This window comes from Apteryx rowi, unplaced genomic scaffold, assembly GCF_003343035.1.
Source record: "Apteryx rowi isolate R43461 unplaced genomic scaffold, aptRow1 scaffold_30, whole genome shotgun sequence".
Taxonomy (NCBI): Eukaryota; Metazoa; Chordata; class Aves; order Apterygiformes; family Apterygidae; genus Apteryx; species Apteryx rowi.
Genome location: NW_020449419.1, coordinates 3,201,336 through 3,217,174, shown reverse-complemented (window position 1 = coordinate 3,217,174; position 15,839 = coordinate 3,201,336). Strand labels below are relative to the sequence as shown.

General features: G+C 41.4%; 1 protein-coding gene across 1 annotated transcript in view; it reads left to right on the top strand.

Annotated features, from left to right (window-relative positions):
- Positions 1–15,839, top strand: part of GRID1 (glutamate ionotropic receptor delta type subunit 1) — a 555,021-nt gene that overhangs the window by 300,033 nt on the left and 239,149 nt on the right. Inside the window, exon 4 of the mRNA XM_026069970.1 lies at positions 12,839–13,044. Within this exon, the coding sequence (XP_025925755.1) occupies positions 12,839–13,044 (206 nt within the window). The remainder of the gene's footprint in view (positions 1–12,838; positions 13,045–15,839) is intronic.

Sequence of the window (15,839 nt, the reverse complement as noted above, 5' to 3'; positions counted from 1 at the left end):
TAGGAGTTGCCATATTGGAGGGGATTGTGAATAGGAGAATGACAGAAACTTGAGCAGAAAAGACGAAGTTTTATATTTTGCTGGACTCAAAAGTCTTCATGACAATGGGTGAAGGAAAGTAGAAATTGATACTATTATACTACAGCCAGCATCTGAGCTTTTTTAGCTTTAGACACTTTCTGCATATGAAGTGAGAAAAAAAAATAGATCCTGCTGTAAAGAATTTCATTAGTGACCTTTAACTCTCAAGTGCCCAAATTCCAGCTCACTCTTTTGGGTGTTAAAGCACGCTTTGCTGGTCATTCATTCCACTCTTCTGAGCAAAAGAGCTGTGTTCATACAAACACTAAACGCTTGTTTCCTGGGGACAAAAACGATTCCTTTTCATGCAAACAGCAGATAGTGTACTAGAGCCTCGGAGGTGGCTGGGATGTGAAGCTTCAAACCCTGTCACCAGATACACACAGCAGTGGTTCTGGGGACATGTCAAAAGAAATGAAGTGTGAAACTGTATCTGCAACCTCTTGCCAGAAGGTTTTGAAGTAAGAGTGTTTCCAGCAGCTCACGCGGCTGTCTCATTCCCTGAAGTTTACAGCTATATTATCTGGGCTACTGCAGAAGCCACTGCAGTTACCTGTGGGCAAATGCATCTGAATAAATACTGAAGGTGTGAAGGGAGAAGCTGCAGATGAAACCTCTTAATATACTCAGTGACCAAGAGCAATCTCATGGTAGCGAGAGGAATGATTACATGAATGAATGAAGAGACTTGGAAGAAATATCTGAACAGGAACGTACCTCAGTTTTGCGAAAAACTTGAGGGGTTTGAGACAATAAAACAGAAAAACATCTAAGCTGAAGAAAATCACTCAATGTTATTTTGCCTTCCAAAGATTTCCGGCTGCCTGTCTAAAGAAAAGGTCTTTCAGAGATGAGGGTCTGACCTTGAGACTTTGAGAAGTCTCTTTCCCCTTCTTCTCCCTTCCTCCTGCCCCAAGTTATTATTCAAATATATTCAAAGACATAGAAGAACTAGAGCATGTTATGTAGCATCAAAGTACTGTGATTTTTGTGATGATTAAGCTCAAAATTTACCAGAAGAATGAAAAATGTGGATTAGAGCCTTTATTTGTCATTGTATTTATGATTTTTCTTACAGTCCATGGAAGTCACCTTAAAACTGTAAAGGGGTAGAGCTTGATATGTTGCGTTACAGGGAGGAAAAACAAAAAACAAACACCCTGAATTTGATTCTACCTGGAATTAGGAGCAGAGTAAAAGATAAAAATAAAAACTTTGTATATTAATCTGAAAACCTGCAGCTGGCTCATCTAAAATTGAAAGAGGCCTTCCATGCCTTTATACGAAAACAACACACAGTAAATTTTTCTCAAGAACTTTGCAGATTTAGATTTTTTTTTTCCCCCAGAAACTAGAATATATAAAAGTATGGGAATTTAACAGTTAAAAATTCACTTTCATATTTTCCTTCATGGCATTGTAGTAATCTAATCTTTTCTTGAGGAGGGGGTTCTGTTCCCCTTCCTCCCCCCCCCCCCCCCCCCCCCCAGCTCTTCCACTAGAATAGAAAAATGAGAAGCCAGTAATTATGTTAAAAACTTGTCCTCACCTGATTGATTGGATTTTTGGATGCCTGGCAGTAACGTGTTATTCTGTCCTTTTTGGCCTGACATCTTGTCCTCTTCCTCTTCTTTTAAAGTAACTGAAATTAGCAGTGTCTGCTTCTGTGAACTAGCGCAAGGAGTTCAGGCTGGTGAGCACACCCCAAAAGTATTGGCGTCTGCACGGTGCTTGCAATCAGCTAAATTCTTTACAGCCTTTTCTAATAATAAATTTTTTGCTGGTGGCATTCAGAATTGCCTAATTCCCTTCTAGAAGATTAGAAGACATTAGCTAAGGAATTAATTAGGAGGAAAAAAGTAGATTTTTCCATTCTCATGTTAACCTCAGGGTATATTGGACTTCCTAACTGGCCTTCCTATCAATGGCCGTAACCAGGAGACAAAAGCTTGTCAAATGTTGGGGGAATTGCACTAAAACTTCGTTTTGATGAGTTCTGTGCTCAAGTCTCAATTTAAATCTACTGAGGCATATAGCTCTCTTCATTTGCTCGTAAGTATACGTCAGTAATGCCTACGTTTATAAATATGCAAACAAAAATCTAATGTCGCTATAGTAAAATGAGAGAGAACCCTGAATACTTCTTTCTTTTGATTGTAACTAGACAATTTGTTTCCCCTGTCTAAGCATTCAGGTATCTCTAAGTTCAGGTTTCTGAACAACTTGCTGGTTGCTTGCGGCTGGAGTTTTTTGGAGCTTTGCCCTGCTGACCAGGTGGGGATGGGTTTGACTAGTAACCAAAGGGCTCCTGCTTGGTGCTTGTCTGCTTGTATCCAACTAAAGGTATTTTAATTAAATTTGTGTGGGACAAGCTAATGGAGTCAGTCTGTGGAGCATCGTGCTCCCGTTATTTCCATCATCCCTTTCTATAGCTGAGTTTTTAATGAGGAGACAGTTCTTCACCAAGGCTGTAAATACTGCTCTTTGCTGTTGCTCTGTAGAAATACGGTAAAGAGCAGACAAAAAGCTATTGGCTCTTGTTGGTTGTCAAGTTTTGAATGGAGAGCTTCAGCAGAGCCTGCCGAATCGCTCCTGTGCCTTGCTGACGTGCAGGAAACAAATTACATGCATAACTTGCAAGAACAAGTTTACTGGGCCTTCACAGCGGCTGTGTATTCGGTCACGTGCACAAGCCGTTAAAATATCTGGACTGTCTTTTGGAGAGGAGGATTGCATGGGAGGATTGCTTAAAAAGACACGAAGTTTTTGCTTGCTTTTGTTGCTGTTTTAAGAAAAAAAAGGTTTCACATCCTGAAAGATGGAAGGATGTTCTATATATTTGAAGTATTTATCTTGATTATCATCATAGCAATAAATGCCAATGTGTAATGGTTATGTGAATGCTGACATGCTGAGAGAGTCTGTCCGTGGGAGGAGATGTGGCTCTGAGATTCCTCACAAAAAGCTAAATATATGCTTGAATATTTGTGGGACTAAGGCCTAAAACATTTCATTTTTCAGTCTGTTAAAATGTGGTATTTTTCTTTACAACATGATGAGTGGAGAATCATTTGGCACTAATTTTGGTTGCCTGGTAAAGTGTGCCAGCTCTCACTAGTTGTCTTTTAAGTAGTCATTACTTGTTTTTTTTCTAAAAGCATGGCGCTAGCTGAGGGATGCCTGAGGTTTTAGTGGATGACAAAGTATAAGCAAGGATTTGTGTGGTTTGGTTTTGTTTTTTGTTTTTTCTTTTTTTAATATGTAATTTTTTCTCTCTGGGATCAGTGTTGTGTTGCTAGAGAACTGAGTGCTTGTATTTGCCATCATGCTAACAGTAGTTGTATTGCAAACAAATAAGTGGCAATTAATTTCTGGTTTTGTTCCTGGCCTAGTCCTGCAAGAGGGGCTAATTAACAGTCATTAGGTGTGATGTTATGAACTTATTTTTGTCCTTCAGCTCTCCCCTCTTTCCTTTCCCCTAGAAATTTGTTATCTCAGTAGGGGCCCTTTTAATCTCGTTTTTAACAGAAAACACTGGAGAGCAGAGAAGAGTGTAACTGATTTTGTATCCTTTTACATTTTTTGTGTATAGTTTTATGGAGGCTATATTGCAAAATGGGCTTTAAAAAAGGCAGGAAAGTGGGCTTTGACTATTATTAGAGGAGAATACATAATTTTTCTGATTTTCTGAATTCGGTGTCTATAGGAAAATGCACTTTGCGAGTCAAAGGCCTGTCAAAAGAAAGGAAACTTTTCTGGATTTCAGATACCACCACCCTAATTACAGCCTGACAGATGAAATTTAAGGGAAAGAAAGACTGGCCAGAGAAGGGTGGTTCTGGCTTTTGAGCTCAAAGCGCCCTCCCCGTGGCCCTCGGCTCGCCGGCAGTCGCCCAGCGGGAGCCCGGGGCTGGGGGCCGCGCTGGCCCCGGCCCCATCGGCGCGAGCTGCAGCCCTGGGGATCAGGCACAGGGCAGGGGTCGGATGCGGTGCCACCGTCCCGTCCCCAGCTGTTAAACGCCCTGAAAGACGACAAACGCAGTGAAACAGTGGCTTCTGCCCCAGAAGGTGCCTAGACTTCTTAACACAGAAGAATAGAGATGTTATGAAATTATCATCAGGTAGGGCTCAGTTGTCCAAAACGCATGGCGGCTTGAGAGCTAGCGCCCGTAGAGGGACTTGCCCTTTGCTCCGCGGCGAGGGCTCGCTCCCTGGGTGCGCTCGGCGGCGTTTCGGCCGCAGGCCTGCCCGGGCACCGCACTCTTAGYGCACCTCCAGCGCTCCAAAGAGACAAAGCATCTTTGATAGAGAATTGAATTATTATTTGCTGATCGTAGTTAAGTAGGCATAACAGCACCTAGCTCCTGTAATGTGTATTTATAGCATATACTTTATTATACCGTACAGGTGTTTATAAAGTACACTGAGATCCTCACCTGAAAGGTGTTAAATAAATGCAAGCAATAATTATTGTTACACATATAAAAGAGTAAGGTGTTCTTGCCAGCAGCCTTTCCTCAAAGGGGAATTTAATTTCTTTATCTGCAGTAGTTTTATTGCAATCTCTCTTGAGACTGGAAAGCACAGTATTTAAAGTTGATTTAAACAAGAGGGAGACTCACTGCAATCCGGTAAAAGTAAAGGGATATGCTGCTTCCTTCTCTCTTCTGGACACTGCCCCCATACACACGTCTTTCGGCAGCCCATGCCGAATGAATCTCCTTAAATTTTCAGATAGTTTCAGGATGTGCTTGTTTGCATTTTCTTATCCTTCGTTCAGGTAAAAAACCTTATTTATAAAGGGTATACTTTGTGTGTTAGAGCACAATAACCAAATTCACGATAGAATAACAGTAACTTAACAGTAACAATAGCACTTGTCTTAAAGCAGACAGGCTTACAGTCCCGGTAACCTAAACTTACATTTTTAATTCAAATATCTGTATAAAATCATATGCTTTTAGGAAGGTGCACCTCCAGAAGAGGAGGCAAAATATACTTTTCTGATGTACTGGTGGATGGATGTTTAGAATTACTTAATCTAATATTTTCTATGGCTAAGTATCAGTAATTTAATGTAATAACTAATTTAGGTGAAAAAACCTTTTGTGTAAGCTTAAGGATATATGTTAGCAAAAGCATAGCTTCTGTGAATCGTGTATTTTTTGCCTCTCATGAGCAGACATAACAATAACATCAGGTAGTGTTTTTAAAAGTATTTTCATATATTAACAGCATTAGGAAGATGAAAAGCTATTACAGTTCAAGTGAGTGGTTTAGCATTGGGCAAACAGTTGGCAATTACTGCGCCCGGAAGAACTAAATGGATAATTTGAATGGCAATGCTAGTTCTTCAGTGAATCCCCTTTTCACACTAATTGTAGCATGTGTCCACGGTTTTTTCCAACTGTAATGAATTTCCTGAGGTGGTTTCCCATGTGCATTTGAATGCTGTGCGTTAAAACCCAGCAGGAGAGACCTGGAGTTGCCCTTTAACGCTAAATGTGACAGGGCTGTTGTGGCCTTAAAAGGCTTTTTTGCTCCTGGGCCTCCCGGGAAGCTCCCCTTACCTTCAGACTAGCTCAACTATTCCAGGTATGAAACTTCGGCTGCGTGGAGTAGCTTTTTAGTATTTTTCATAGAGGCTTTTTTTGATAAGTCAAATAAGGGAAAACATCTGTTTGGGTATGCAACACATCTGGCTTTATGGCGTGGTCTGTCCTTTTCCCATGCCTTCAGGAGTGCAAATCAGTGATGCTTGTGGTTTGTCTCTATCCAGATGGCTTTCTGTTATTAAATGCCTGGTAACGAGTGGACCTTTGCAGGCAGGGTAGCTGCCCAACGGAAGAGCTCTGCAGCCGCTGTCAGGCCCTCAGCCTCCGATAGCGGGCGAAGGGCTTCTGAGGGCGGCTTTGCATTTGATTAGTCCTGGTGCTTATATCAAAACACGTGTAGTGAGATTTTCAGTTTCTGCCTATAAGTGGTCAAATGGCAGCCTGGGATCTAGATTTAAATGGCAAGTCAATTTTCTCTGCATTTTTCAAGGATGGCATTTCTGGTAGCCTGCTGTATTTCCAGAAATCTCCGATTCCTTGCTTTTCTCCTGCTTCTTTGAGAAGAGGCTCTGCAGCTGCTCAGTGTGAAGGGCCTGATGTAGTTCCTGGTTAGTCTGGGAGAACTGGGGCTGGCGCGTATTGCCTTATGTTTGATAGATCTTAGTATCTGTCCAGGAAAGCGAGATGAAAGAAAGGGAACAGTGAATCCAGTGGGATCCTGAAAATTCCCAGGCTAAAACTGATGAAGATGCATCGATCTGCGTGCTCATAGGTTACATGGGCATGAGGGGAACCTGCTAGTCTACGGAGGAGAAAGCCACTGAGGTTTATAACACAAATACACATACAGAGTGCCTAGAAATCTATAGAAACCACATTGGCCTGAGGAAGTCCCTGCACTGCAAGCCGGATTGCTGGGAGAGTATTCGAGGGAAACGCCACTGCATATTTGATCCGGTTTTACACCCTTGTCTAGGCACCCGCCTAGAGCGATTACTGAGACACGTTACTGAGCTAGACGGAACTTCTGTCTCATCCGCTACCACTGCTCTTATATCAGCTGAATAAGAAAGAGTCCTATGTAATTGATGTTTTGGGTTTCATATTAAGAATTGCTTGAGTGGCTGTGGGAATGGAGTGATAGCTTCGTGGATTTATTTTATCTGCATAACTGTTACTAGGTTATTGAGTTCCTTAATTTCTTTAAGAAGAAAAAAAAAAAAGGAAGGAATTGGGGTAAAATTACAGAGGGGTTATTTTGATTTCTGAGGACATATCTAAAAACATGCAAGTCATCAAAGGTTTTTTTGTTTGTTTGTTTTGGTGGGTTTTTTTTGTTTTTTTGTTTTTTAGCAGAAAGCTTTTCAAGTGCAACTTTATTGAGAATGTGGTGACTAAATTCCAGGCACTGTTTTGCAATTGGGAGTTCCAATGTTTCTAGAAAAATTATGTGGCTAATAGCAATTATCTTAGCACTGACTGTGGGAAAATGGCAGGCAGAGAGACACGTGGAAATGGGGTAGGTGGGGAGAGAAGTTGCACACTACAGATTGTAAGAACAGAGGGGTGAAAAAAAAACCTTTTGTAAAAGCAGAAAATATACCTTACTAATGTAATTTCATATTTGCACTGGGATGTAATAAGCACATGTATTTACAATGAAATAGTAATGAAATCATATCTATTGTAACAGACTTTGCTATTTTACTTTCTGGTCTAATCACTGTATTCACACAGAATCGCCCTTGCAAGTCTTTTAGGTTGAAAATTTCAGTACTTGCTCAAAGTCTAGTTCTTCAGATGATCTGGACAAAATCATTCCCTTTTGGAAGCATAAATAATAATTTTCCTTCTGTTGTTTGAAGGAAGAGAATATGGATATTTATTAACCTAAGAACAGGAGCTGCCTCTGAAGTATGTCCACTCTCAGTTTTCTAGGATCCTGGAGTGTGTTCAAATCCTTCGAATAGGTTATTATCTTCTCCAGGACCCAAGGACAGTATTCAAAACTTTATTCAGAAAGCTTGCAATGCAGCAGGAGTCTAATCTTCAGCATACGTATCTCTGTTTCTTACATCAGTTTTATTTTTTCTTATTTCTTATGTAGACAATTTGCAAGAACAAGAGACAACAGCCATTGTAAAATAAAATGAATGATACTCATGAAGTTAAAGTGGTTTAAGAGACCTATTTCAGATTGCTTGTAGACTTACAAATCAGTGAATCCTAGAATGTGTATTTTATTCTCTCTTAAGAAATGAAATAATTAGTGGGAAGTATTTTGTCCGGTCTGCAGGCAAGAGAGACACCCATAATAAAGCAGAGTATCCTTGCATTAAATATAAGAAACACTTGGTAAGGAAATGAAAGCAGACTTTCTCTTCTCTTGGAGCTTAAGTATAAGGAAACTTTAAGAAGTGTATAAACACTAAAATAATGAAACTGTCCAAGTCTCCTTGACACTCTTGTCACTGCTTAAATATATCACTAAAATAACACTCAAATAAAACTAATGTAAAAAAAAAAAAGTGTGAAGAATAGAATCTACAATCAGCAAATGAGAAACTCAAAAGCTCAGCTTTTCCTGCCTGATCTCATTATTTTTCACACTTATTTACTTTTCCCTTTTACAAATGTCCAAGCGAAAAGATTGGTGTAGGTGATTTGAAAATAGAGCTTGATGCAGATACTTCAATCCTCCCCAAATTTGCTTGGTGATGGATGAGAATAAGGGTGTGAAATTATTTCTTGGAGCTTCTTTAGCCTTGCGCTCAGCCCCAGCTTCATACTTCAGTTTACTTCCAGCTCTTTTCTGTCCAAAGTAAAATGTGTTCGGGCCGTGTGGTGTCTCTACCTTTGTCAAGTGGGGTTAGTAGCTGGTGTTGAAAAGACAGTAGATTGCTCTCTGCCTCCTGGAAATGCTTTTCTACAAGGAACCATCCTTAAAGGCCAGCTTTGCCAACCACACAACTGTTTTGCACAAAAAATAATGGTTTAAAGCTGCTTGTGTCAAGGCCAAGAATGAGATTCTATAATTTTAAGACAGTCAAACATTAAGGTAGACTCTACAAACTTTTTACATAAACAATATTACAGGTAATATAATAAAAGTAATTACTTTGTTGATGACGATATGCTTTATATATAGGTAGCTCATGTCATGTGTTCTTTTATATTTTTATTCCAATTTACTTCAGCCAGTGCAATGACCAACCAAAGCTCAAGCTGGAGATGATAGACTTAATTATTTCTTAAAATACAATAAAGCCCTTTTTCATGGCATTTGTTTTGCAGTGACAGTGACAAAATTTATATATTAGCAGTGCATCAAGGCTTTCCTTACTATTTTGATAGCAATGTTATCCCTGAAATTGTCTCATTCTTCTGTGGCCAGACCTAGATACACGGCCTGTCAGAACTGGGAAGAGGGTTCTCGCAAGCCCAGAAGTTCCCTCTCAAGCCGGATGTTGCAGAAGAGACACCAAGCTCATGTGAAGTTTGCTTTTCTTACGGCGCTCAAGTGAGTTAGTTCCAGATCTAACCTGCTGACCACATGACTGTAGTTGAGAGTAGAGGATTTTATACCTGTCTAGTTGTTATATGGTTTTACGGATAATTTCTATGATAGAGATTCACATGATTGCGTTTCGTATCGTGTCATTGTGTTTCTGGAGCAGAGGTAGTGCATCGTCTTTCACAACTCCACACTCTCTAAAGAGAAATTTTCAGACATTGTCTGAAGTTCTGGTTGGCTTGTTGAGCGTGCACAAATTGGGTATATTCAGGCAGGTAGATAATTCAAACAGTGCTATTTGATTTTTATGGCTGAATGTAGGCTACACCTTGAGCAAAAATAGCTAATTGGAAAAGGGCAGGCAGAGCTGGCTCTAGGTCCCATAGCTACAGCACGCTGCGTTTCACCTCCCACCTATTCTAGCCAGACGTGTTTGACTGTGAGCTTGGATTGCTGTAATTTTCCTATAATGTATGAAATAAATGGGCATAAGGAATTATTTTTTACTATTATTAAGAGTAATAGTAGTTCAAGATAATTGTTTCTCTAATGTGAGAATCTGAACTTTCTGAATGAAAGGAAAAAGTCACTGTAAAAAGTACAAGAGACAGAAAGCACATGTATTTTAGGAGTAAAAAGCATTTATGGACTCCCTTATTTTTATTGAATTCCATGTGAATTTTACAAAAGTGCCTTCAATTTTGAAAAAAAATGAAGAATTATCTGTCACAAATTAGGAAAAGTGGAAAGCAAATAGCTACTGAGTTTGTGAATGTTTTTCTTTGAACTGCCGTGGAACAAAGCTCAGGTTTTCTGTGTTGCATGGATGTGTGAGCTACTAAATGGAGAAAATGGAGGACATCAAACTCATTTTCTTATGTAATATGTCAGATAAATTAAAACTGAGCCTAATTCATTATGATTTATAAGCAGATGCTCCTGCATATGTGCATGTGTTACTGTATTTATGTGCTGACACATTTTAAGAAATGATTGCCCTCTTGGTAAAGCTTGCAAATATTATTTGTGAAATCGGGTCCCGTTAAGTAGGCACCTAAAATCATTAGTCACTTCTGAAAATATTGCTCTCCGGTTCCTGCCTCCACCCGTGCGCCCCCAGCCCTGCCGGTGCCGCGGGGGAGCTGGTGCTGCTGGGCTCGGGGCGGCACAGCCGTGCTGCTCCCGCTCGAGGCCAGCGCTGAATAAATTCGCGTTCGGTTGTATCTGTGAAAACCTGACAGCTTGTGCTTGTACACTTGAGTTTGGGCAGCTTCCTCCCTCAAATTTTGCTGTTTTATCAAGCTGGCAAAAGCCCGAATGCTTTCAATTTTTTAAACTGGAATATAGGTTATTTTCCTAGGTGGGGATAATTTGGATAATAAGGAATGCAAAATCCTCTTCTGAATCCAAATAGTCGTACCGTGTGCATCAAGTATTGTGCGCTGGGCTGCAGCAATATTTCTAACCAGTAGTTCAGCAGGTCAGTTGAAAACATACGGCAAAAAACCTAGAGCAATATCAACACGTTTAATCTGCTGTAAACAGCTTTCCTTTGTGCAGTTATAACTTTAGAGGCTTGCACAAAAAGACATCTTGTCAGCAAACCATGAAAAAGGGAGTTTTCTTAGTGTTTGTCAAGCGCTGCAGTAATTTGGAAGGACTAAGCAGCATTTTAAAAGAAAAATCTTTGAGTATCACAGATCCATGAAGCGAGCATAGGTGCAGTAATGAACACTAGTTTCCTGGATTTAAATTAGCAAAATCTAACCTTAGCTTAACAGCTTCAGTGAAATACTTTAACCTGTAAACAGTAGCTCTTTGACACTGTCATTAGTGGAGCACATCTGCAGCAGCGAGCAGCCGCACCGGTGCTCGTCGCCCCGTGCAGCCCAGCGGCGCCCGCATCTGCCAGCTCCCTGCCTGCCTGCCTGCCTCCCTCCGGCAGCGCCTCGGGGTTTCAGGGGCCCAGCAGCTCCAGAGCCATCCGGCACGGGGACGGCGCTGCAGTACGGCCTGCCTCCGTCTCCCCCAAATCGCCCTGCGTGCCCCTTTCCCGCGGCTGGGGCCTATCGAGTAAACCTGGCTTCGAGGGGCAGCGGAGGGGCTGCCGGGGCGGCGCATCCCCTGCCCGTTCCGACTGTCAGAAACAGCCGGCGGCACTGCTGGCCACCTCTGTAACTTAACTTATCGGCAGTCACAGGTAGCGTTTGACTTTGCTTCTTCAGTGCACAGTAGTGTTTTAAGCACTTTTCTGAAGAGACGTTTTCCTGCAGTTGCGTTTTTCAGGTAGCTGGTGTAACGCGTGTTGTCCCGGAGCTGGCTGCTGGGTCACCAGCTTGACTGAACGGGCAGATGTCCCTCCCCGCTTGTCGGGTGTAGAGCCGCATCCTTTTCCCCAGCGTGACCGGCTGTTTGCCCAGGTTTTGTAATTATTCGCTGGAGTTTGTGACTCGGTGTTGCAGAGCATGGAAGRAAAGCCAAAAAGATTACAGCAATTTTTCCTTCCCAGGCAGAAAGTTTGGAAAGGGGAATTTTACACCCTATCTCCAGTCAAGGATTTTGTCTCAGACTTTGTTCGTTTTGTTTTAAAAAGGCTGCTCAGTGAATGGTTACTCTAACTCGCTGCCCCGCGCTTCACCCAGCAGCTTGAAATCTGAGAGCAGAGGTGTGAGAAGAGAGGCCCAAACGCCGCCGCTGCCGCCTTCGAGACGGGGTCTCGTTCCCCCCAGGAGCCAGGACTCCCGACGGCGCGGTGCAGCCGCGCGCAGAGAGCACCCTGTGCTCAGCATAAGCTTTGACCTTTCCTTGCTCTAGATTTCACTACAAAATAAAAACTCAGGCATTTATTATAAAAAATTGCTCAGGGCCATGAAGCCAGAGTTTGGTTTGAACGAAAAGATTTCAATATGGCGATAACAAGAAATGTGTGTTCCTCAATGTTTTAATGTTTTAACAAATGTAGTGAGGAATTTTTTTTATTCCCCCCCCCAGTCAGCCTTGAGGTAAGCTGAAGGACAGAGCTCAGCTGAACTGATTGTGCTGGGGGTGCTTGCACGACTTCCCGTGTTTAAAACTGATGTTCTTTAATATTGTAATATATAGTTGGGTCTTTGTGTATTGTTTCACAGATTTTTATATATAAAACATTTATATGTTAAACTGTTACCTAGATAGGATACTTGTAGGAGGGGAAGGGGGGGGGGAAGGGGTCAAAGGAGGATAGGGGTTTATATTGGTATCATAATTTTTTCCCTGGAATAAATAAGCCTGATCTTGTGTAAGAAAGGTTGTGGAAGAAGGGATGTTTAGGAGGGAGCGATTTCTCCCCCTGCTTATCCATGTATTGCTGTGTGTCCGCACTGGACCTGTGCCTTCCTTGGGCTGGGATGAGCATTTTGTGGCCTTGAGCGCCGGGGTGGCCGCAGCCACAGGAGCGTAGCGGGGGCTCTGGCGGAGCATCCGGCCATGGCCCGAGGAGGGATACAGCCCGCTTCCCGCCRAGGGAAGCGCTGGCAGCAGCTGCGCGAGGTGGATGAGGCTGTGTGGGAGACTCCTCTGACAGCACTATGGGAAAAAGTCTTTTCCACCTAATTAGTGGTGCTTGCCTAATTGGCAAAGTTGATGCAGTGGTGTTTTTTTTTTTCTTTTTTTTTTTTTTTTTCCTCCCCCGACCCCTCCTACATTACAGACATACGTGGTCTGCAGGGATTTCTCGATCAGGCCTCAAGGCTGGGACTTGACGTGTCATTGCAAAAAGTGGACAGAAACATCAGCAGAGTCTTTGCCAACCTTTTCACTACCATGAAAACAGAAGAGCTGAACCGCTATCGCGACACCTTGCGAAGGGCCATCTTGCTGCTCAGCCCAAGGGGAGCCCAGACGTTTATCAATGAGGTCAGTGCATGGTTGTTTTTATCATCTGTGTTTCAGAACATGTATGATCGCTTATGTGCTACCTTGCCAAGTTCTCGGAAGTGGCAGATTTTGACAGTGCTGGCTGATAGATGTCAAATCAGATTCTTTGTCAGACTTCAGTGCCAGAGGCCTGAAGTATGGGGCACTCCATGTAATACATACGCRGCTGTTAATGAAAATGGGACAGCATGGGCCAGATGGGCACTTTCAGTATAAAATACAGGTCTGCTGAGCAATTCTTTTTTTTTCCTGGTTGTCTTCCATACCACTATTTTGACTTGGATTTAAGCCACTGTCTACAAGTGACCAGAAAATCTACTGCAGAATAGTAGCAATTAAACATAAGGTGTCTGGGAGTGTCATCTTCACTGTGGAAATCTCCAAGCTCATGCTAAAACGGTGTGTTATTACTCTTTGACAGCTGAATCATGGGGTTTTTATCAAGTATGAAGTAGGAATTATATGTTTGTCTTAACAGTTTCTTGAAATCAACGAAGCTAATTAGGACAGGGAGGTAGCTGTTGGGCAAGCTTGTAATTAATGTTGTGCTGTGGGCTAATTTTTGGCATTAATTGGTTTTATCCAGCTTTTTTAATATTAAATAATGAATTATTCTACAGTGCTTCATATGTCACAGTTGAAAACGTGAGTTGGATCCTCCGTATAACTTCAGTATATTCATTAGCTAAGAATTTGGCCTTGAAATAATTTCTTTTTAGACTTACCAGGGATGAGACTGAACTAAGAAATTAAAATGTGGATGGACCTGTTTCCAATTATCAGTTTTGCTGCATCAAAGCCTGCTAAATTAAAAAAAAAAAAAAAGTTAAATTAGCTCATTTGGTATTTTTATCATATCAGCATAAATAAATTCTCCACATTTATGTTCAACTCTGATTTTTAAATTAATAGGGTTGATTTTATCATAGATAAATGATGCAAATGGGTAGCTTGGGAAGGGCTTTAGTATGGGGACAAATTTGACTCGTGTGTGCATACCCAGGCGTTTTCAGTGGAGGAGCGAGGGAGTACTTGCCAGTGTAATTTGGTTCAAAGCGTTGTAAACTACACGCAGCTCAGGCGGTTGTGCTCTTTGCGTCGTGGTAGGCCTCCAGCAAAAATACATAGGGGTTAGTTTTCCAATGAGTCCTAACAAGGTGTCCAAATGAAGTATTGAGCAAAAATCAGCGTGGGTGTTTTAGCCCCATCTGCGCTGGGCAGAAGGGCTGTCTCTTGCGAGCGCGTGCCACTGCCGGGGCTGTTGGTGAGAGTTAGGTCCGTGCGTGCGCTGGCAGGACCCTGCCACGCTCTCGAGTGTAGGGGCTAATGGATTAAACTGTTTTACTACTCACTGCACCTTAAAGCAATGTGTATTATAGGCATTAAGGCTAATGGTCTTGGTATTTTTCCAGATCCCTGCAGGAGTTTAACTGTGGGCAGAAATGAAAAGTAATTTATTTGGCAATCTTCCTATATTGAATCTTGATTGATTCAGAAAAGCTTTATGAAATAAAATCTAAATCCTAGAAAGGGTCTCTCAAAAGGCTCAAGATGTGAGGTGCGTGGTGTAGGGGACGATCTTGCACTAACGGAGGCTGGGCTTACGTTTCTTGGCGTTACGGTGTAACTGTGATTCCTTAGTGCCGCAGGCAGTAAGTTCAGCTGATTATCTACAGCACAATTTCAGATGGTTTGAAATAACAACTTTCAGTTGAAGTGAAATACTTATTTTTATATAATTTACAGAAATGCGTCATTCACAACATGTAGCAGTAAAAAGAGTCCTTTCACAACTTATGCATTTCTATAGTTACTAAATATTGCATTCTATAGGTCAAGTAATGACTAGAGCTGGTTTGCTAGCAATATTGCATCTTAGAAGTTGTTTGAGATTTTGAAACAATTCCCCTTTTCAGATTTGGGAAAAATCTGGATCTCAGAAAATTGTAAGTAGCCATCTGAGAAGAAAATTCAAAGACTTTATTTTTAAATTTCAGGCATATTAATTTCCTCTTCCTCTATTTTAGCTCAAGTTTAAAAATAAAAATTTRAGAACAAAAAGAAGGAATTGGGTTTAAAGCTTTGTTTCTATAAATTTCGGGAATTGGAAAATTCCATATAAAAAGAGGTTCCTTATTAATGTTTTCAGTTTTGTTGAGTCCCTATTTTCTACTGGGGAAAAATGTCTCTGAAAGACTCCAACCAGAGCAATGAAAGTCTGTTGTATTAGATGTCTTCATTTTAAAAAAAAAAAAAAAAAAAAAAGCCAAGGTGTTGCCCCCAGACCCTTCTATGGAATGCAAAACACAGAAATAGGAGACATTCCCAGACAGTGTCTGGATCATGAACCCTGATATGAATGGTTTTAACAAAATTTTCTGAGGACAGTTCATAGACATCACCTGTCTGAAGCTGGCACTTGCAAACTAAGCAGGCAGAGGAAGCAAGTGGTACATTTTCCCTCTCAAAATCTGGATCCAGATTTCAGTCCTGCTCATCAGACTGGACCAGGGGTACAACATCCGACTTTGGATCCATGGAGTTGGGGGGCAGCTCTGCCATCTCATGGTCTCTAATCTACCTAAAGCCTGGAATCACTCATTTGTAGGATTATTTCTTTGGCTTAGTTTCTATTTAGGCATCATTTTTACTTTACTGACTTAGTATCCTCAAAGCCTGGTTCTGTGATGTGTCAGACTTACTGCATCAGAGATTATTGACATTTCCATAGGTTTTCAAGATTTATTATTCTGCTAAAACTGCTTTGACTGTTT